The sequence below is a fragment of the Aquarana catesbeiana genome, linkage group LG04 (assembly GCF_042186555.1).
Source record: "Aquarana catesbeiana isolate 2022-GZ linkage group LG04, ASM4218655v1, whole genome shotgun sequence".
Classification (NCBI taxonomy): Eukaryota; Metazoa; Chordata; class Amphibia; order Anura; family Ranidae; genus Aquarana; species Aquarana catesbeiana.
The window spans coordinates 80,714,237-80,736,004 of record NC_133327.1 but is presented as its reverse complement, the minus strand read 5'-3'; the positions used below and the strand labels follow the sequence as shown (position 1 = coordinate 80,736,004).

Sequence of the window (21,768 nt, the reverse complement as noted above, 5' to 3'; positions counted from 1 at the left end):
GCTGTTCTGATTTACTTTTCTGTAAAATTTTGGGGCATATTTCTGTTCTGATGACCAAAGTTTGGCATCCTTTCCCCACCTCATTTTCCATCATAGTGACAGTGTTCAGGCTAAAAGATAACTCCCTCCCCCAAAAAATAAAGGTATAGATATCAGTTAAAACCTCTCACCACTACCACACCTGGCATTGTACTGACTGGCAAATAAGTTACATAAAGCAGTTTTTGCTCGGGAGGATTTCATACCGTTCTTGTAGTTTCACAGGCACTGGCAAAGAATGAGAAGTAAGCGTTGTTTGCGTCAAAGCTCTCTGGTCCACAAGTGCGATCTCTCAGTCTTAGCAGAGACATATCCATATTTTGAACATTTTGGACTTTATTCACAGTTACCTTAATAAGCCCTTCTGGGAGGCAAACTAGAGGCAATAAGACATTTAAGTTAGTTTGCAGAAAATCATTGGAATATTCTTCCAAATTTGAGAACGTCCCTCATTTTTAGAACTTTGACATTATCCAGATTCCCTGCTTCTGTTCGAAAGCTCTCCCTGTAGCCCATTTGTAAACTGATTGCGAGATGGAGGCTTTAAAGCTGAACACCAGGCAAACTGCTGACCAAGTCAAAGGATTTGTAAATTGGTCCATCGGCCCGATTTACTACTGCAGTTTGAGCAAGCCATGTCATTCTTACCATCCTATCTATTAGTACCTGTGCTAAACCCTTTATTATTACATGCCATGATTTAATGATCCCTCATTTGAGAGAGAACACGAGTCGACCGATTTGTTAGTTTTTAGCCTGCCTGGAGAATTTTCACTTTGCTTATTTAAAAAAAAAGGCAAAGCAGTGTTCACTTCAGTCATGAAAACTAAAATCTTAAGTGCTTTTCCCTGCACATAATTGGGTAGACACCACATCAATCCATTTACCAAGTTCAGTGAAACCTTTCCAAAGATTTTTGTGCCAGGAGGTTGGGACACTGGAGGCAGGGATATACAGGGGGTTGGCTTATTTTGTTCATCAACTATGTCTGAGCAAGCAGTGAACAAGGCCATCGGTACAATTCTTTTCTATTGGAAGGACAAAAAAAAAAAAAAAAAAAAAAAAATCAGAAAATTGGAGTGGACAATAGCCACAGAGATTTTATAGATTAGGTTTTGGTTTCCAGCATGTCTAGGTTGTTTTGCTTTTTTTTTTTTTGGGGGGGGTAATAGCTTTTGAGAAGGATAAGCCCATAGAAACCAAAAAATTTGAGTCCTCCTTCTCTCCAGAGTACTGCTAGCCCATTCCAATTCTTCATGGGCTTCTAAATGAGCCATTTGAGGTGTTGTCAGCAAGACAGAAGCCATCCCATTAACCAAGCAGCTTACCAACAGGTATCACCGAATCACAGACGACGACTACTGGATAGACTGTGGCTCCTGTGCGATCCTTTATACTTATTGGGATTGTAGTCACTACACCTGTTCCAGCTGTCTGAGGGGGGGAAAAAAAATAAAAAAGTTATATAACAGTAACAAGTAACTGTTAGTTTTGCAACAGAGTGCCCATCTACTCCCCTTGCTCAGAAGCAGGCCTCCAACACCTTTGTTTATAACTTTTTGGGTTCTTGGCAGTTGTATCCCAGGGCCCACTGTACCCTCACATTGAACATGGGAAATCGTAATTTTATTTAGTCTTTGTTGAAGTTGTGATTGCCACTCGCAGCCTCAGCATAGAGCCAGCTCTTTTGACCTTTCTGGGCCACATTAGAAGAATGGCCTTGGGTCACACAATACACCAACAATGATAGCTGATGAGCAGATCACACATTACAAACTAATATAGCTAATGTACCCATTTGATTAATAAAACTAGTGATATTTGACACCATTTTTGATAAACTAATCAATATCTGGTTTGATGGATGTAGTAGCAATTCTTAATGAATTCAAGTTGCTCATATATTTTGGCCTTCAGCCTTGAAAAATGGTTGCTCACAAGTATAGGCACTGCTGAACACAGACATGAATAAAAGGTGCGATTGCGAAGAGTGGGGGGGGGGGAAATTTCTTTGGAAGGAAAAAAAAAAAAAAAAAAAAAAAAAAAAAAAAAAAAACACTTACAACAGTTAAATAAAACGACATGGTCATTCTTTGGCTACATGTGTTCGCCAAGTGGGGGGGAAAAAAATAAAAATTTAAAGTCGGTCAGGAGGTTAAAGAGCCATTCAAACATCAGACAAGAACTAGCTAGAAACACTCCCTTACCTCCTGCATGACCAGACTAGATTGTGCATCAACCATAACTGTAGAAGACGTCTGATTTCTGCTCGAAAGCAACCCATTGTCGGTCGTTGCCAGAATATCTTTAATATAAAGATTCCAGTTTGGATCCAGGTTACCAATGGTAGTAGTAAGCAGGGAGCCTTGTCGGCCACAGGGTTCCACAATAGGATAGGCTAAACCATAAAAAGGTTACATTGTTCATCAGGTGTTTGTTCGGTTACACTCTTGGGGCACATTAGAAGCGTTTGCCTTCAAAAATTAAAAAACCCACACCCTACTCAAAAAACCTGCCTTATAGAAAACAAAGAAAGCCATTCTGCATTCTAATATGCCAATCATGTGGTCCAATAACTTCATTAGAGTATAGAGTCACCATGGCCTGAAGAGGAGTTAAACTTCACTCAGCATTTCAGTCACTGGTCTAAGCATGCATGTCAATTTGTCTAAAGCCACACAGTCAGGCAAATAGCATTTTCAGAATGTTGTGCATTTCCTACAGAGGTATTTATATACCAAACTAGAGTGCTTTAGTGCAGTAATAATCAAGATGTTGGCAGTACCAAGCTGGAAGCAGGTAGTCTGCAGTTTTAGCAAACTTTACCAGAGTTCCAGGGCTTTTGAGACAAGGTTAAATCCCTAAACATTAAAAAAGGGCATGGCCTGCAGATGCCCTAAGAGGTTGGCCATTTCAGCCAGACAATGCCAGGATGGGGTTATAGACTCTTAAACAGATAGCTGCTCTCAATTTGCACAATTTCAGTTAATCCCTTTGATATTTATAACATGGCAATGTACACAAGTGCATTATAGTCCAGGAGGCAAATCCAAGTTTTATTACTTACGTATAAAGCATTCAATGCTGGTGGAGGTAGTGAAGGTCTCATCATAAGGAATGATTTTGAATCCATAGGTAACATTCAGGGTGAAAAGCATTCCATTAACAAGATCCTAAGGAGAAAAAAAAAAAATGCATCTCTTCCCTTACTGAAAGCAGCATACACAAAAACACTGGCTAGACACAGGGAGGAGGGGGCCGGCACAAATGAATCTTCTGGAGGTCAAACTGTTAATGTGGAATGTGAGTGCTGATAAACATTTAATAAAGTTGTGATGGCTTAAAAGTGGACCTTTACATTAGAACTATAAAGCATCTGAAGGCGTTAGAACCTCTGGATTTGGCGTTGAAGGGTTAAAACTTGGGGATACTAAATAGCAATACCCCAATAGGGAGATGCACCCTCATTGTCCTGAACACCAATGTCTCCAGGAATGAAAAGGGAAAAAAAAAAAAAAAAAAAAAAAAAAAAAGGACGAAGAGGGAACAAAGTCCCTGTGACAGCAAAGATATTACTTGCACTTCCTGTTGAAGTTACAAGACTTGAAGTTAAACAGAACCTTCCTAATCACCGACTGGACCAAAAAGTAGTGCATGCATGAATGAATGCAGAGCAACCAATTCACATCTACCATGTGATCCAGTGCAGGCCAACTCACAGTTTGTGACCTGCACTTGGAGTGTCATTAGCATTGCACAACTGACAACTGCTGCAGATCACAAGTACAATGTGTTTTGAACGCAGTGCAGGAAACTCACATGGAACACAGGTTTCCTGCACCATGTTCTGGTGTGAATTGGCTGCAAGTTGAAGCCAGAGATCAGGACAAGCCAGCAAGGTGGGCAATGACTGCCTCCATGGTTTCTCACGATGATGGGATTAAAATACAGGATGCGTACATTTACCTTTTTAAACACTTGCTGATCCAAGAAAGGAACTTTAAGGACAAAATCAACACTTCCATTTGTATGATTTATTGGGTATATTGTTAAACCGTGACTTATGACTTGCGGCACAGTCTCTGTAACACCACCACCAATAGTTACATTGATTAATTGAACATCTGGAAGGAATGTACCAATTGTGACATTAAAGATCATAGTCGATGGTACGGTATCTGAAGAGAAAGGGTAAAATTAAATTTGTAAAATAGCATATTTTATTACACATTGCCATTGGTAATGACAGGAGGCACTCATTATCTTACCATTCTTTATGACAGGAGGCACTCTTTGAAATGGAGTGGTGATGTCTTTTATAATCGTGTATTTTGTGACACCCCAGGCACTATCCATCCAAACATTTTCCAGAAATGGCTTGATGTTATAGGTTACCCCATGCTCCAGATTCACTACATGGCTCTGAATAGAAGGAGAAGGACAGGCACCAATTGAGAATTTTGGCTAGTGGTATCTAGAATCATATCTAGTGTGCCCTAAAAACAGATCTACGCAAAATATCTTTATATTTTTGATCAGTGGAAGGTGATGGAACCTCATGTAATGGTTTCTTCCTGCAAAGAAAGTTAAAGATTTCAAAAGGGATAACCTAATGAAGGGTCTAACCCCCATTAATCCATTTACCAAAATATTTGTGGGTGTATCCCAATCAGCCAGACCTTAAAAGCTTTTCATGTAGTTTCTATGCAGATGTCTTACATGATCCTATGCAGTTTACCCCCTCAAGACTGTTGGGTTTGTCTCAGCTTTACAGCCATAGATTACTTAGGGATGTTATGAGGCTGTAAAGCATTCTTAAACGGTCCAACTATTAGTCCTGCATGAGCATTTCCCTCAAGTATTTTCTCCTCTGCGTCTTATCACAAGAGAGTTTGAGAAAGCCACCAAATCTCCATTCTGCCTAAAGCAGAACTATACTGCAAATGAGTGCCACAAATCAAACTTAAAGCGGGATTCCGGCCAGTGAAAATTTTTTTTTTTTTTTTAAAGTCAGCAGCTACAAACACTGTAGCTGCTGACTTTAAAAGTACACTTATTTGTTCTGGGCGCCCGCGATGTCAGCCGCCTGAGGCCGACCCGTCCCTCGGGTCCCAGCACCGCCACCCTAACTAAGGGAAACAGGCAGTGGAGCCTTGCGGCTTCAATGCCAGTTTCGTACTGCGCGAGCGGCGTGGCACTCTGAATGGCCCCGTGGTTTTCTGGAAACATTTCCAAAAAGGCAACGGGGCCGCTCACCAAGCAACAGGACACGCCACAGAATAGGAAGAGGCAGATTAGGAAGACTGCCTAGCAACAAGGATTCAGGCAAGTTTTACATTTTTTCTTCAAATGTTTTGAAAAATTTTTTTTAAGATTTTTGGGGCATTTCTTCAGGGTGGCCCTCCACTTTAAATATTTAAAGCAAACTCAAACGTTTATCATATCTTCATACTTTGTTTTGCTGAGAAATCACTTTCAAACCCTTCAGCCCCACCCCTAGTTTCTAGCCATTGTCATCTTGAGTAAGAGCAGACTAATGTAGCGCTGGTAGATTTTTCAATCTACCTCTTATATGTAAATTTAGTGGGTTCTCTGTTCTGTACATAGTTCAGATTCAATCTATTGTTAAATTAGCCTCTGTTCCAGTTTGGCTGTGTTGCGTGCAGTTCCACATTGTGCCTGTGGGTGTCATCACCATAGGTTGGTGTTGGAAAGCAACAAGCTGAAGTATATGAGTGCTCTTCTTTCCCGGAGACAACTTGTCAGAGGTGGCCCTCTGTATTGCATTCTGGGAGAGAGTATTTATGGGACAGACGCCATGTGCTAGGGGGTTCAGTTCTACCTCATGGCCCTCCGGGCTGGAAGGCTGCGTTGCTGCAGTCGTGCAAGTAGGCCCAGAAGTCTGTCTGGGGCCTACTACTGCTGGGACGGTCCTGTGCTGTCTGTCCTGTGGGAAGAAGCCGGACAATTGAGAAGACCCAGGGGAGGACCCATCTTGGAAGGGACCATGCAGAAGGCTGGTCTTAAGGGCCTGGTGACTCGATTGGAGGACGCATCTTAATCTAATCTACCGCACACGTACTGCCGGGTCGGCTTAAAGGTTCTGGTACTGCGTTTGCTGTTAATCGAAAACTATTACATCCTGTGGCAGGAGGATTGTACAGTTTTGTTCCACTCAAGTCTGTGGCAGAGACTTTGTTCGTGCTGCGTTCTGGCTGCTAGGTTAGTGAGAGAAACCTATCTGGGCGGGCAAAAGATTTAATCCTGAACTGAAGATACATTCATCCCTGAGATTAATTCCTTAGTGCTACACCAAGAAAAGGTATTTGAACTTCCCTGCAACTCTACCTCTTTCCTGCTGCTTCTTCCAGTTATCTCCCATTAAAGCATTGGAAAAGTACTAAAGTGACTGGTGCCTACATTGTCAGATAATATGCTTAACATGGACTCTGAGTCTGGTATTAGTTAAACTACAGGTTAAAAAAAAAAAAAAAAAAAAAAAAAGTGACGGTAACAGCCAGCTTTAAATCAGCAGCTCCACCGTTAGTGCTACACTAATATAGCATTTTCTGGAACCGCTCTGCCCCTGGCTCAGGCATGCAGGAGTGTGCTTCGCTGAGAAAGCCAATTCTTCCCTCCTAAAGACTGAGATCTATTATTTGCCGAGGAGTGGAACCACCCACCACTAAAGTTTAGTTTTCCCATAAACTTGTGCCATTGTTGAAAAAAAAAAAAAAAAAAAAAAATTTACACACACACACACACACACACACACACACACACACACAAGCCTGCCACCTTTACTTAAATAGCTTATCCTTGACTATACATAAAATAGTTAGAGAGTAGTGAGAGCTAACTCAATCTAACCAATATGTTAGATGAACTCTTGTGGTAGGCAAGACTAGTTAAATCACTCCTAATAGATAATCAAAATATAAATAAAGCGACTTTGGTGCATAAACCAATTGAACGTTACCAGGTGTAACCTCAAGGCTAAAAGCAATCACTGATGCCCCTAGTCATCCAGCAGCAATAGAAAATGGGTGTATAAACATGCAATATAAAGATCCAAAACAAGTAATAAGAGTGATCCTAGTACATTAATAACTTGTGTCTCAAGGCTGGACACCTAACACAAATCTAAATATAAGGGTGCATATCCAGTGATACAAGTCCTTTATATAAAGTCTTTTGTGAGGTAGTGCACAATATGCCTACACCCTTCGTTGTGATTATTCATAATATAGGTGACAATCTTGCTCCCACATCACCTCAGGAGAGTATTAAAATCAGTATAGCCTATGATTCCTTGGACGGTGTACTGGCATGTAGTCACCTCCTTGGTGTCCTCTATAGTTTCCAATCTGCTCTCACATGTTGGTTTTCTCCCAGGGGATCTAAGAGCGCTCATAGTGTAGTAACTTAGAATTAAAAATGCATACTGTGCACTCACATTATAAAGCCGAGTAACAGCGTATATCTACCAGCTCGATCCTTAAGCGTGTCACTTCCGGTATGCCTCCATGTCGGATCCCCTGATGAAGTCACGTGACCATGATGTAACACGTAGGGTATGAGTGGAGACATACCGGAAGTGACAATTGTGGAAGGAGCTCATGGATTAAAAAAGCAGAGTAACAGCGTATGTGAGTGCACTGTATGATGGAATTAAAATCATAACATGTTACTACACTAAAGTGCTCTTCACATACAATATAATATTGTGCAATGTATGTGAAGAGCACTTGTGTTATTCAGCTCTATGGTAGTTGTGATGCCCTCACATCCAAGACCTTTAAAAAAATAATAAATAAATAATAATAAATTGATTTTCTAACACTTAAAGTCCAGCTGTCCCGTTTCACGCAATTCAAAAATGTCAAACCATTGACAAATGTAATCAAAAATAAATTCACCCAAGACAAAACAATGCCCCTCAGTGAGCACTTTTTTTTTTAAAAGTATTAATCATATTAGGTTACAATCCCCATTAAAAACCAGATCCAAGCCTTAATCTCCCCCCTATCCTGGGAGATCAATAGCATACAAAGAAAGGACTTCTAGAGACACACCTAACTTAAATTTGCTCAATAAGGTTTGACAACACCTGGAAGCCGATTGGCCATCAACTGCATAGTAACCAAATAAGTCACCATCCATTATGAAGCAGTGAAATTCTACAAAGTGTTTCTACCAATAAGTACATACAGCTCAATATAAAGATCCTATCAACACCCAGATTCAAAATAGAACAGCAATACTTCAACCATTTGCACTCTTACCTTATAATATCCTCCATCAGCCCCTATTGGAATTCTGACAGTTGTGGCTCCAACACCATCAGCGATTTCATATCCGCTAGCACGTATCTGTTCATTTGTCATGTTCCTAAGATCCACACCAAAATGATAGCTGCTACTCTGGACAATCTTGGCACCAATGAGCAGGGGTGAAATGTTCTTTGGAATAGTCCATGTTATCAACCCAGGGGAAAACACCACATCATCTGAAGAGGGAAAAAAAAAAAAAAAAAAAAAAAAAAAAAAAAAAAAAAAAGTTGAAGTGCAGTTGACATCCTTTGCTACCATTAATGCAATATCCTGAAGTCAGATACAGGTTACAGTGTACAATAGCTGCATTCTGGAAAGTTTTTAAAGACGCAAAGGCTTCAAGGATTTCTGCTTAAACAAAAAGTTATCTGCCTGAAGTCATCTTTGACACAAAATTGTAAAATGCATTCTCAAGTGATTGTTACATGTTTTATATCTCTTTTAAAAATAATCCTTGTGTCAGCTCTAAATGATCTGTCCCAGACACTTTGCATGCAATCTATATTCAATAGCAGCTTATGCAACAGCTGCAATTCAAAAACGCATCCCATAGTTACAGGATAAAGTTGAACTCACACCTGGGTGGTGTCACCACACTAGTGCATTTTTGCACAACAGCCCTTTGACTTAAATGTCCCATGTTTTTCTAAGTCGCTCAGGTGTGAATGCAGCTTTAATATGGTTAGCATGTCCAATTCAGCTTTTACACAGTCTGCAAACTAATAGGATGAATCATGGAAAAGGGCCATGTTTCCTCATTTGTGCCAATTAGTTAAATGCCCATTTTATTTATTTTTGTTGCTGCTTACTGACTAAACACATTTACGTGACAAGATTCCAAGAGCACTGTGGGTTAGTTAAAGAAACCACAGCAGTATAGGTCCTATGCGATAAACGTCACCCAGCCAAGGAATGAGCCACTCATGTGACTTCAGTTGGCATTCAATTCAGCTTTATTTCTGTAAGCAGACTTTTTACAACACTGGCTAAAGGAGGATAAGGTCACTTAAGAAGTTTGCCACACACAAAAACACCACACATCTGACAGGGGTCATAAAACCTACCATACTCCATTTTAAAAAAAGAACTAAATTTTGGTGCTTTAGTTCTACTTTAAACACATGTTCACTTGCTGCCGAATATATTCCACCCATTTTCATATGCTGTTGTAAGAGATAATCAATGTTATTCACTCTACCCATCAGTGGTCATGCCAAGGGCGTGTGGGGATATACACACACCAATACATTATGACCACTGATCGGTAAAGTGAACATTGATTATCTCCTCATAATGGCACCTGAAAGTGTGTGGTACATTTAAACAGTAAGAGGAAATATCTAAATGCATACAGCAAGACATGTTACCCCTTACCTGCTCTATCCAAAACAGTTGGTTGAGTTTAGCTTTAAAGAGCGTATGCCATTTTATGTTTGCCAAAAGTACTGCTAAGGGAGCAATAAAAAAAAACAAATAAAAAAAAAAAAAAAAAAAAAAAAGGGGGGGGGGGGGGGCTGGGGGGAGTAACGGGACTCACTGTGCAGACTATAGTTGGCAAGTTTTTAGGACCCCTTTTCATTTAGGCAGTCTTTACCATTGATTGGACCCTGGGCAAACATTTTCTTTGCCGCCCCCCCAATGCAGTTTTGCTCTCCACCCGCTTTGAAACAATTTATGCTTACCCATTGGTTGCTGGGACTAGTGGGGGGGGTGTGGGCAGTGGAATGGGAGGATGTGATCAGTGGTGGGATGAGTAGCAGGGCTTGGGAGAGGGACCTTGGCTGCAGTCCCTTCTGTGCACCCATTGTCCCAGTTGGTGCATGATGCCTGGTACCTCCTTCCATAGGATGTTCACGCTGGCCAGCAGCGCCCTTGAGGATGGGGTGCTCTGCTCCTTCCAGCGGATCTTAGAACGTGGGGGCCAATTTGATTTAGGAGCAGCCACCGGGAACCGATCGGGCCAGTAGATGCAGATTGCATCGGTGTGTACTACTACTTCCTGGTGACTGAGGAATGATGGCCTGAAGGATGCGTTCTCCCACATCTCGCATCATTTCAGCACCATCATGCATTCCACCGATACCAGGAAGTAGTAGTACACACCGATGCTCTGCATCTACTGGCCCGATCGATCTGAATTAGGAGCCGCCACCGGGAACCGATCGGACCAGTAGATGCAGAGCATCGGTGTGTACTACTTCCTGGTAGCAGTGGAATGCATGATGGGGCAGAAATGATGCAAGATGTGGGAGATGACGCATCCTTCAGGCCATCATTCCTCAGTCACCAGGAAGTAGTACACACCGATGCAATCTGCATCTACTGGCCCGATTGGTTCCCGGTGGCGGCTCCTAATTCAGATCGATGACAAGCCTGGCCTCTTGCAGTTTCTCAATGCCTTTCACCCTACTAACTTTGTCAGTAACTGGAATAAAAGTCATTTTAATGCTACATTTGGCGCTGTGCATCTCTCCTCCCCTGTCATGTTGTGTGTTTGGGGGGGGGGGGGGGGGTGTACAGAGCTGGGTTGGAAGTGCCCATCAAGTCTTGTAGTAGCGCGGCACCTGGTGGCAGGCAACGTGGCAAGTGACACGTGGCACCTGGTGGCAGGCAACGTGGCAAGTGACAAGCTGCCTCTGCTGACAAGTGACGTTCTGCATCTGGTGGCAGGTAACATGGCAAGTGATGTGGCAGGTGACACTCAGGGCTCCCACTGATTCTGCATTATGGTGAGTTGAACTATTTCATGTTATATTACAATGTAATAGAAATAATGCGCTTCAATCATCCTGACACCATATCAACCATGGTGCTGAGAAGACTGAAGCTCCAAACACCAGGTATTTGGAGTAAAGTGGGCCAGTCTGGATGAAGTCCAGGGCCAAATTTTTGTCCCAGTCCAGCCCTGGTGAGAATATGCCCAGTAACCTATAAGTGAACACTTGGGAACTACTAGTGTAGATGATATTAAGTGCATTGCATGTTACTCACCAACCGGGCAAGCCACAGCATGATCAACCAAGAAAATAAACCATCTCTGCTTGTAAAAAAGCGTAGCTCGCACAGTTGAAAATGTCACTCCACCAACCTGAAAAGTAAAGATACAATATAAACAAATGCAAAACATGGGACTAGAGAAACCCAAAGGATTAGTTTAGTGTGGCACCACATCCAAAAATGTAAAAGTATTCGGGGGGGTGCAGTTAAGTCTGTTGGTTCAGCCAACATATCCAATGGAAAACATTTCCCATATAGATACAAGCATAGGTAAATCTACCAAAGCCTGTAGTCATAGCCCATAAATGACCACAGTATGAAACATGCAAATACAGGGCTTTGAAAAGTACTCATACCCCCTTGAAATTTTAAACATTGTCATGTTGCAACCAAAAAAGTTATTGGTATTTTATGTGATAGACCAAGTGGCACATAATTGTGGAAGGAAAATGGTTTCAAAAATGTTCCATAAATATCTGAAAAGTATGGCATGCATTTGTATTCAGCCCTTCTGGGTCAATACTGTAGAACCACCTTTTGCTGCAAGTCTTTTTGGGCATGTCTACCAACTTTGCAGATCTAGAGGGAATTTTTTTACCCATTCTTTGCAAAATTGATCAAACTGTCAGATCGGATGGAGAGAACCTGAACAGCAATTCAAGTCTTGCCACAAATTCTCAAATTAGATTTAGGTCTGGACCATTCTAACACATGAATATGCTTGGATCGAAACCATTCTATTGTAGCGTTGACCATGTTTAGGGTTGTTCTCTTGCTGGAAAGTGAACCTCCACCCCAGTCTCAAGTCTTTTGCAGACTGACAGGTTCTCTAAGATTGCCCTGTATTTGGCTCCAGCCATCTTCTCATCAACTTACCAGCTTCCCTGTCCCTGCTGAAAAAAAAAAAAAAAAAAAAAAAAAAAAAAAAAAAAAAGCATTTCTATAAACATGCTGCCACCACCATCTTTCCACGGTGGGGATGGTGTGTTCAGGGTGATGTGCAGTGTTAGTTTTCCACCACAGTTTTGCTTTTAGGCCTAAAAGTTAAATTTTGGTCTCATCTGACCGGAGCACATTCAATTGCTGTGGCCTCCACATTGCTTTTCACATACAGCAAACAGGACTTATGGCTTTCTCAAAAAGGACTTTAGTCATGCCATTCTTCCATAAAGGAGAGATTCTTGGACAGTGTGTCCCATGACTAATAGTTGTCCTGTGGACAGATTCTCCCACCTGAGCTCTGGAGGAGCTGCAGAGATCCAGTTACCATGGCCTCTTAGCTGCCTCTGATTAATGCTCTCCCTGCCTGGCCATGTCTTGTATGGCACAAGTGCAAACCTAACGCAACCAATATTTGGATGATGGATTGAATAGTGCTCCATGAGATGTTCAAAGCTTAGAGTGTGCTTTATTATAACCTAACCCCTCTTAAAACTTCTCCACAACTTTATCCAACCCGTTGTGTGTTCCTTAGCCTTCATGATGCGGTTTGTTCACCAACAAACCTGTGGGTGTCACAGAACAGCTGTATTTATAGAGATTAAATTACACACAGGTGGACTCCATTTACTAATTAGGTGAATTCTGAAGGCAATTGGTTCCACTAGATTTTAGTTAGAGGTATCAGAGTAAGGGGAGGGGATGAATACAAATGCATACCACACATTTAAAAATTAACCACCATTTATCTTCCACTTAATTATGTGCCACCTTGTGTTGGTATAGCACATAAAATACAAGTCTATGGTTGTAACATGACATAATTTCCAAGGGTACGAATACTTTCAAGGCACGGTATATGCAAATGCAATTAACAGATATTCCCCAAAACATTTGGCCAAGTTCACTATAATGAACTAGACAAATCTAGCAATGTTTAACAAATCAGATGCTAGTGTTCAAGACGCTACTCATTTAAGAGCTTTTGGCCACAGCCCACCCGTCTGTATAGTCATGTGACATTTGGACAAAGCTGAAGTCCAGGCAAGCCACTAATATGTAGGAGTGCTTTCCTGTTCTTTTGAATGGAGTGGGGAGTGACAGGACTGAGGCAATTTGAGTACAAAAAGCCAAAGTACACCTGTACTCTGAACAGAGATAATATACAGGATTTATATAGCACCAACAGTTTACGCAGCTCTTAAAATGAAGGCAGACAGTTACATTACAATTTGGGACAAGAGGAATCAGAGGGCCCTGCTTGCTAGAGCTTACAATGCAAGAGGGAGGGTCAATTGATACAAAAAAGGTAATAGCTCTGGGGGATGAGCTGATGACGAAAGTAAAACAGTGTTAGAAGCAGGATAAGCATCTTTAAATAAAAGGATTTCAGGGATCGTCCAAAGATGGCTATGACTATAGGTGTCACTTAGGCTTTAGGAGAGCTTTTGCAAGTTTCTCCAAAATGCTTAGAGACTTCCTTTAGGTTCACTTTAAAATTATAGCCACTTCAGATTTACTTTAAGGGCTGTTAATATGGTTGCATTCTATAAAAACAGGACAGTTCACCAAATCAAGCCAGTATAGTAGCTCATCACCTTTTGAGCCACAGATTCTGTGGTACTGTAAGGAGATCTCAGCAGTGTCCTGGAGTCTGTGGTATTAATGCCATATCCCATATTCAGTGCAGCATCAATTTGCATTGTCGTTTTCTGGCTAGAAGACTTGTAGAACACGATTTGCCAAATTGACAAGTGTCCAGTGACAGCCTTTAAGGGTGGAGAGAAAAAAAAAAAAAAAAAAAAAAAAATTGTTTATGGATAGACTACCAGCATTAGATATGCATTTTTTTTAAGCAACCCAGGAAGGGTGTATGAACATTAGAAACTTCATTACCGGTGATTTTCTGAGTGTATATTGATCACACCCCAAAGACCCACTTGAACTTACTGCATCAAAGGCATTTTCCCAATCCTCTGGCTCATCTCTGAAGGCCCCTTCTGCAATTACTGGGATCTTTGTCCTAACGGACACCTATAAAACAAACATTTTATACAAGAAAATCGGGCGTCGAGAACAGCTTTGGAGCCCTTGAATGTATACAACTAGATATCTCATGAATGTCTAGTAAAATATAAAACCATGCACAGAGTACAACACAAGGTAAACACCACACTCAAGCTTGTCAAAAGACACATTCAGAAAAGTTTGGACCTACTCAGAAGCTTAGAACATTCCCACCTTATCCACCCCTTTTCAAATGCTCTAAAATCCAACAAATGTGGCCCCTTCCATAATGGCCACAGCAGGTGTTCTGACCCAAAACAACCATTCAATATAGACGAATATTTACCAGGCAGATCATTTACCAAATACTGCAAAATCCATCTGTGGACATGTCCATTGAAGTAAGTTGGCCATTGTTCTTCTGGTATCTGAGGTTAAACTAAAAATTGTATATCCTCTTCTACCTTATAACCACTGATAGGAAATAACTAGTACCTAAAAATCTAAATAGCTCCACCATTAGAAACCACATCTCAACCTTTTAGAGATCTGGAACTTCTGCCACTAAACAAGTGCCATTGCCCGACGAAAGGGGGGGGGGGGGGGGGGGCGGGGGGAATCCCCAGACAGGCTTGAGTTTTGGGCTACTTTTATTGAAGAAATCCCCTGTAAAAGGGAAAACACACACACACACGGCCACCTTCTTTTACTGTTCAATCCAAGCTCTAATGCTCATGTATGCATTTTTTTGGCTGTGGACACTGGTCAGCATATTCACCCTGACCAGTGACCTGATCTGGCTATGCAGACACACACACACACACACACACACACACACACACACACTGTGTTCTGACTTATCAGAACCAGCATTAGCTTTTACAGAAGTTTGAGCTATAGTAGCCCTTTTGGATTAGGCCACACACAGGCCAGCCTTTGCTTCCCCACATGCATTAATGAGCCCTGGCTGCCCATGTCCTCGTCATCCGTTTTCCTTTCTTGAGCCACTTTCCAAGAGCTGGAAGTTTGGAGTCTAGCCATTATAGTTTGGCCCTTATCACTCAAATCCTTACGCATGCCCATTTTTTTTTTTCCTACTTTCAATCACATTAATTTCAGGGACATGTTCCCTTGGTGCTATTCCCAATGTATGAGAGATGAGTTAGATTCTCAACCTACAGTATTTACACCATAAAAGCCCCTCTATGACCTTATTGTATTGCTCATAATAGGATACATCAATGAATGAGCTTTTAAAAAAGGATTTTTGCAGCCTGCACCTAAATTGCTTCCCACGCAAATTCTAGAAAGTTTTAAAAGGCTGCCCAGGTAAACAAACATTCCATGACTGTTCTGACACCAAATAAAAAGGGGAGGAGATACCTCTGTAGATAAAGTTATTAGAGATATACAAGCTGAATAGAAGCTTGGCACAGCCACCATGCTAGAATTGGCAAGGAAGAACATTTCACGAGTGCTTTTACCTCCATATAATTTGCGTCACAGATGATCTCCCGGGGACTCCAGTAGTAGGGACAGCTAGTGTTCTTCAAGTAGCTTACGGCACCAATCATATCCGGCCTGGATGAGATCTCTATCTTCACTGGTACTGTGAAGTAGGTGTCGTTCTAGGAAATAATTGGTAAGCAGCAAAAGGCCAACAATACATCATGCCTTGACTCAAGGTCTTCCCAAAAGCAAACATAAGGGAGGTGGTAGAAAAAAAAAAAAAAAAAAAAAAAAAAAAAAAAGCCAAAACCATTAAGTTTTCCAGCTCCACAACTTACCTGAATCTGAACGTAGCAGCTATAGAGGGAAATCCTGAAAGTCATTTTCCCCCAGCTGTCCTGGGATATGGTATATCCACACTTTGTAGCCAAAGACTCCGTGATCAGGATTTCTTTTCCATTCTGATCTATGACAAAAACAGTAGATGCAACAAGTGAAAAGGTGCAAGAATAGATTTGAACTTGCATAAAGATATATTCAGTCCTGTTCTAAGAGAGGGAAAAAAAAAAAAAAAAAAAAAAAAAAAAAAGAAAAAAAAAGTTTCCCAAGTGATGTTTCTAAATAAACCCAAAACGACCAATAGAAAAAAAAAAAAAAGTTTATATTCAGCATCTCTGCAATACATTGTGGAATGAGGGGCAAGAGGCATTGGCCAGGGCTGACACCAAACTATTCAAAGGATAATCATTGTGTAACCCATGGGTTGTTAGTGTGCCACTCAGGCTTAATCAAAAGAGTAATGTAGATTATGCCACATCTGCTTCGGGAGTGCCCACGAGGCATGAAGCTCGTCCATGCTTCTGTAGTCACTGGAGCAAAATGCGTTGGGGCATGGCCTGCTCCCATCACTACTATCCTATTATAGGACTCCATGGATTTTTCCTCCTCCCTCCAATAATCATTCTTTAGTCCATCTAGTTCTCTGTGAAAGGTCTCTTCTCTTGTTGCTTTAAAGGAAGAAGCTTGTGTGCAGTTAATTGCCACTATGGCAAGTCCAGAGTTTGCTATAAGTAAGGACTTCTGATTCAGCCTTTCAGAAAAAAAAAAAAAAAAAAAAAGTTCAGTCATGAAAATTTACTTTTTTTTTTTAGAGTATCCCCCTCAACCCTATCCAAGTTCTTAACACCCCCCCCCCCCCCCAGACTGGTTAAGGAAAAGTGGCTGCGATAGTGTGCCTGGCTGCAGGGCAATCCATTGGGAAGAACCTGGCCAAAATTTCCAGCAATTGGAAGAGCTACACATGCCAAGCATGTGTGTACACACAGTCTTTGCAGCTTAATGGCGAGCAGCTGGAAGGTGGTAAAAACACAACTCAACTGCACATTTTGTATCCTCAGTCACAAGTGCAAGCAAGGCCTTACTGAACTGGAAGAATTTCCTAGAAAAGGCAAAGCCACACTGCTGTTCAGAGACAGAAAAAACATCAAATGTAAAAGTTAGAAAATTAAATTTGCCTTCAGCAAAAATGTTGTTACTTGGAAGGGTTTGCAAGTCTAGGGCTACATGGGTAATTGTTGGCACTCAGTTTAAAAGGCCATCTCTAAATCCAGAAATGTTACTATATTCCAGTTTAGCATGCCTTAGATGTGGTGGATTGGTTCTTTAGGACAAACATTTTCACCAATTACAGAAGATACCTCTGAATCCTTAAAGAAATGTCCTCATCACTTCTTGTGAACTGATTTGAAAGCACAACCCATGTTATTTCTATAAACTTCATCCCCACCTATATAATGAGGCAAAAGACCTGCTTGCAGTCCAACCTAGTGGCAACCCTGACTTCCTCTATAGATAGTGAAATAGGCAAGCATAGCCACTGTAGGAGAGAAGTGTTTCTCAGCATTACCAGGTGAGGAGAAAATATTAAAAGTTCAGTTTTAGTGTCAAGTTCCACTTAAAGTGGCTCTAAAGCTTAAGAAGTTACCTCAATGCATAGATTTTTGCCCCATACCCCACCCCCTTATACTTACCCGAGCACTCATTCGATCTAGTGCTGTGCAGGTCTGCAGCTCTTCTCACTTCCGTGTCTCACTGGCTTTGCTGGAGCACTGGGAGCAAATGACTCCCAATGCTATCAAAGTCAGCACCGATGTGCCAACTTTACCAAAAATCCAATTAGATGCCAAGGTAATGATTCTCTGTCCCCTCCTATTTACAGGAAACACACAAAAACCTTACCAATAGCTGAAAATCTGGTGAAATTCTTAAGCACGAGCTCCGCAGGTAGATTGTGTTGTATATGAGATCCCCTGCAACTGGTCTCTATAGAATCTAAGAACACAGATTGTTAGCTGCAAGCGTTTCCTTCTTGCCATCATTAATATGGTAGTATATACACTCTAGCCAATTACCTGTGGCAGAGATCAGTTGCGCAGAACCCTCAGAAAATACAGCAACTAAGATAATCAACCTGAAATTCAAATAGCACATTCAGCATATATGTGAGAAACTCTATGCAAAATAAAGCAGCCAAATAGAGCCATTTATCCCATGAAGCAGTTATGTACCCTGATACTTATGAGTTATAGCAGACTTTACACTAGGGGTGCCATTTAGAAAGGGTCAAAACGCTACCAGGAGTTATTCACCATTACCAGCACACTTTTTACAGTACCAGCATTTAGCTTTTCTAATAGTCATACAATTTTGGATTACATTCTCCGAGAATGTTGTCTGCTCCCCCCCCCCCCACGACATCATTTAGGCATTATCCCAGGTCAGCATCTACTTTCGGGACCAAAATGCTGGCTAAGAGATGACAGTTATGCAAATACTGGTGCCTATGCAAATTGCCAACACAGATCAGCCCTGTGGTGAGAGGAACCCCAACTGTTGGAAACGCCACACATATTAAAAAAGGAGTTGTTACGGCCTATGCTCACCATAAATTGGGGGGGGGGGGGGGGGGGGGGTCAGAAAGTGGGGAACCAATTATAACTAAAAGCAAAAGTTTTGTTTTGGATACAGTGGAAAGTGATTAGAAGGCTTATCAGTTTTTAATGTGGGCTTACTGCTTTGTCCTCTACCATCACTGATAACTACCAACCCAAATTGCAGGTTGTCCCCAGAATAGTGATGGGGGGGGGGATGATTAGTCTAATGGGGACACCAATTCTGGTGGCCTGGGAAGAAATTCCCTTAATTTGCAGGGATTTCCTCATTGCCAAAGTCAATAGAAGCTTTCCACAATGGGACACAGATGGCAAAGAAAAAAGGGGCTTTGCCTATAGTTCTACTTGAATGAGTGTAAGTAGTGATCAAGAGGAGCTAAAGCCTCATCCAGAAAAAAATTCTAATCTTTGATATTACCATCCTATTTGCAATCATTGACTTTTTTTTTTTTAACAGGATGAGTTTGTCTCCAAAGAGGAAGAGAATCATGACGTACAAATTAACAGTGCATTATACATATGCTTAACACAAGATACAGTGTACAATTATTCTTTCCGGTCATAGTACTACATGTAAACTGTATAAATGAATGCAGTCAGTAATAGTTTGAAGAGGAACCAAAGAGGGATCAGCATTAGATTATGTGGGTTTTAAATTATACAGTTATTCAACTATTTTTGCAATTTCAAAGTCTGATAATATATGGTAAAGACCATCCTACTCTGAGGGGGGTGGGAAACGAGATTGACACCGCTTTGATGGTGGGATTTACCTTGCCAAGGGCCAACCGGTCTGATTGATTACTTCAGTGGCAGACCTAGTTAGTCAGACATTTGTCCTGAACAAGCATGACTTAAATGCCACCTTGTGTACTCACAGTTCAATCAATGGGATGATTAAGGTTGTCAGTTTGCGATCATCGGTCTCATAATTATGCCATGTAAAAAAAAAAAAAAAAAAAAAAAAAAAAAAAAAAAACACCCCCAAAGCTTCTTGCCCTTACAACTAGAACAGCTGTGTTTATTTGCTGGGAAATTGGCGAAGTGCATTGGTTTTAATCAATTCTCAAGGGGATTATGCCTTCTCAGCCATGTTTGACTTTCCACACCCCCAAAACAAAAAGCAATACAGGTTACGAATCCTTTAAATATACTGATACCACCCCCCCCCCCCCAAATTGGTTTTCATTAAAAATTTACACAAGTAGTGCAACAGTAAAAAGAAATGACAATAAAAGGATATACATTTGGTTGGATGTGTTGGAAATATAATCTCAAGGCAAAAATTAGTCAATCAACATTGAGTGGTTCGAACCTCTCCGTCCCAAGTAGGCAGCCTGTCTCAACCATGACGTAAAGGACCATTGGACCAAGAGGGACTGTATGAGGAGGTCGTTTCCAGTTTATCAGCAATTAAATGCAATATGGTGATGAATATATAAAGAGACCGTATATAGAAAAGTATAGGATGGGAAGAGGGGGAGGGAATTAGATGAGGGTGATATGCAACACCATAACGAGAGGATTCATCTGCTACCTTTAAACCAGTTTATCCATAATTTTCTATTGAGCATCAAACTGTTTATTGCCACTTCTACTAGCAAGTAGTATTGCTAGGCTTGGGGCGGGTTAGAACCCCAGTGATGCTTGAGCGGAAGATGGAGTTCCAAAAGCTGGTTAGAGGTTTGCAGATTCATTTATTTTTTTAAATCACCTGCTGAGCCGGTAACACTGTCTCAGAGTAAATGAGGTACCATTGTCAATCTGGGCAGAGGGCAGTGTTAGATGCACAGGTTTAGGTGGGTTTGACAAGTTCTAAGCACACCTGCCAGTGCTAAATAGTTTAGCTCAACCCTCTAACTGAGACTTTTGATGGACAGCTTAGTCTGTTAAAAGTAAAGCTTACTGGCTGGATCACCAGCTGAAAAAGGGTGGGCAACTGGCTTTTCAGCAGTTGTGGACTTGCGTGTCTCATGAGGCATTGCAAGACTGACAGCTACAAACATGACTCCAAGAAGCATAATGAGACTTCTAGTTCCACAACAGCTAGAAGGCTTTTTTTCAAGTCAAGTTTACCCATCTGCTGTGCAGCTCAAAGGTACATTCTCAGCATGACACCTGCACAACAGGATAAATTAACTCCCGCACATGCATGGGAGTTAGGCCATACTACACCAACCCCAAAAGAAACTGAGGAGGAGATATCTACAGCAACTCACGGATGCCAGACAGTTGGAGCAGAGGTAAATATTTTGGAGTTTAGTTCCACTTTTAGGTTTTGGAACCTGCAGATTTTTTTTTTTTTTTGGGGGGGGGGGGGGGGGGGGGTTTACAGGTACATCTCAATACACCAAGCTCTAGTTTTATCACAAGGTTAGGTCAAGGAGCAAGAAATCTCCTGCATGTTCCATTATGTAGATACACAAATGGTACTAAAACACCCCATCAATAATACTGTAGCATGCAGTAGCTTTATTTTAAAACAGGATGCAGGTCTCAGCACTTTAGAAGCCCATGAGGTGGGGGGGGGGGGGGGGATATATTTAAAATGTATGTACAAAAATACCCATAAAAGATACAAATAGCCATATATTTAATTCAGCATCTTACCTGAAAACTAAACCCATCTTTTCCGGCATGATCACGTGTTCTGGTCTCCTGTACACCTTCAACATACAATCACAACAAGAGCGGTCAGAAGAAGTTACACATCATCATTCACCCTCTCTGTGAACAAGAACAGAGCAAATTCTACTGATGTATGGCTCACCTCACTGATCTCACATATAAAACTACCCCTCTAATTGACCTAATTACCCAATGCTCCTGTAGATTATCCTAATTAATGAAGGTGCCTGCCCTTATGTTAGCAATAACAGCTGCTGTGTGTTATCTGTCTTGGCTGTAGCCTCAAAAGGGAGGAGGACATTTCATGGCATTGAAGACACAGCCAAATGTTGGGCTTCTTCACATGTCACTTTGCTCCTGGAACCTGCTAGTCTGGGTTCACACCAGAAATTCATGTCTAGTCCATGTGTAGTGATGTGTGATGT

The 21,768-nt window shown here is 41.3% G+C and overlaps 1 protein-coding gene across 1 annotated transcript in view; it reads right to left on the bottom strand.

The window, feature by feature from the left end:
* LOC141141185 (uncharacterized) overlaps positions 1-21,354 on the bottom strand; it is a 94,332-nt gene extending 72,978 nt beyond the window's left edge. The window contains exons 1-15 of the mRNA XM_073628881.1: positions 21,326-21,354; positions 18,176-18,234; positions 16,075-16,230; positions 15,983-16,002; positions 15,800-15,943; positions 14,259-14,342; positions 13,907-14,077; positions 11,364-11,460; positions 8,325-8,548; positions 4,308-4,461; positions 3,859-4,217; positions 3,107-3,212; positions 2,247-2,437; positions 1,368-1,473; positions 246-415 (exon numbers count right to left, since the gene is read on the bottom strand). Of these exons, the coding sequence (XP_073484982.1) occupies positions 246-415; positions 1,368-1,473; positions 2,247-2,437; positions 3,107-3,212; positions 3,859-4,217; positions 4,308-4,461; positions 8,325-8,548; positions 11,364-11,460; positions 13,907-14,077; positions 14,259-14,342; positions 15,800-15,943; positions 15,983-16,002; positions 16,075-16,230; positions 18,176-18,234; positions 21,326-21,354 (2,070 nt within the window). The remainder of the gene's footprint in view (positions 1-245; positions 416-1,367; positions 1,474-2,246; positions 2,438-3,106; positions 3,213-3,858; positions 4,218-4,307; positions 4,462-8,324; positions 8,549-11,363; positions 11,461-13,906; positions 14,078-14,258; positions 14,343-15,799; positions 15,944-15,982; positions 16,003-16,074; positions 16,231-18,175; positions 18,235-21,325) is intronic.
* Between the last annotated feature and the right edge of the window lie 414 nt (positions 21,355-21,768).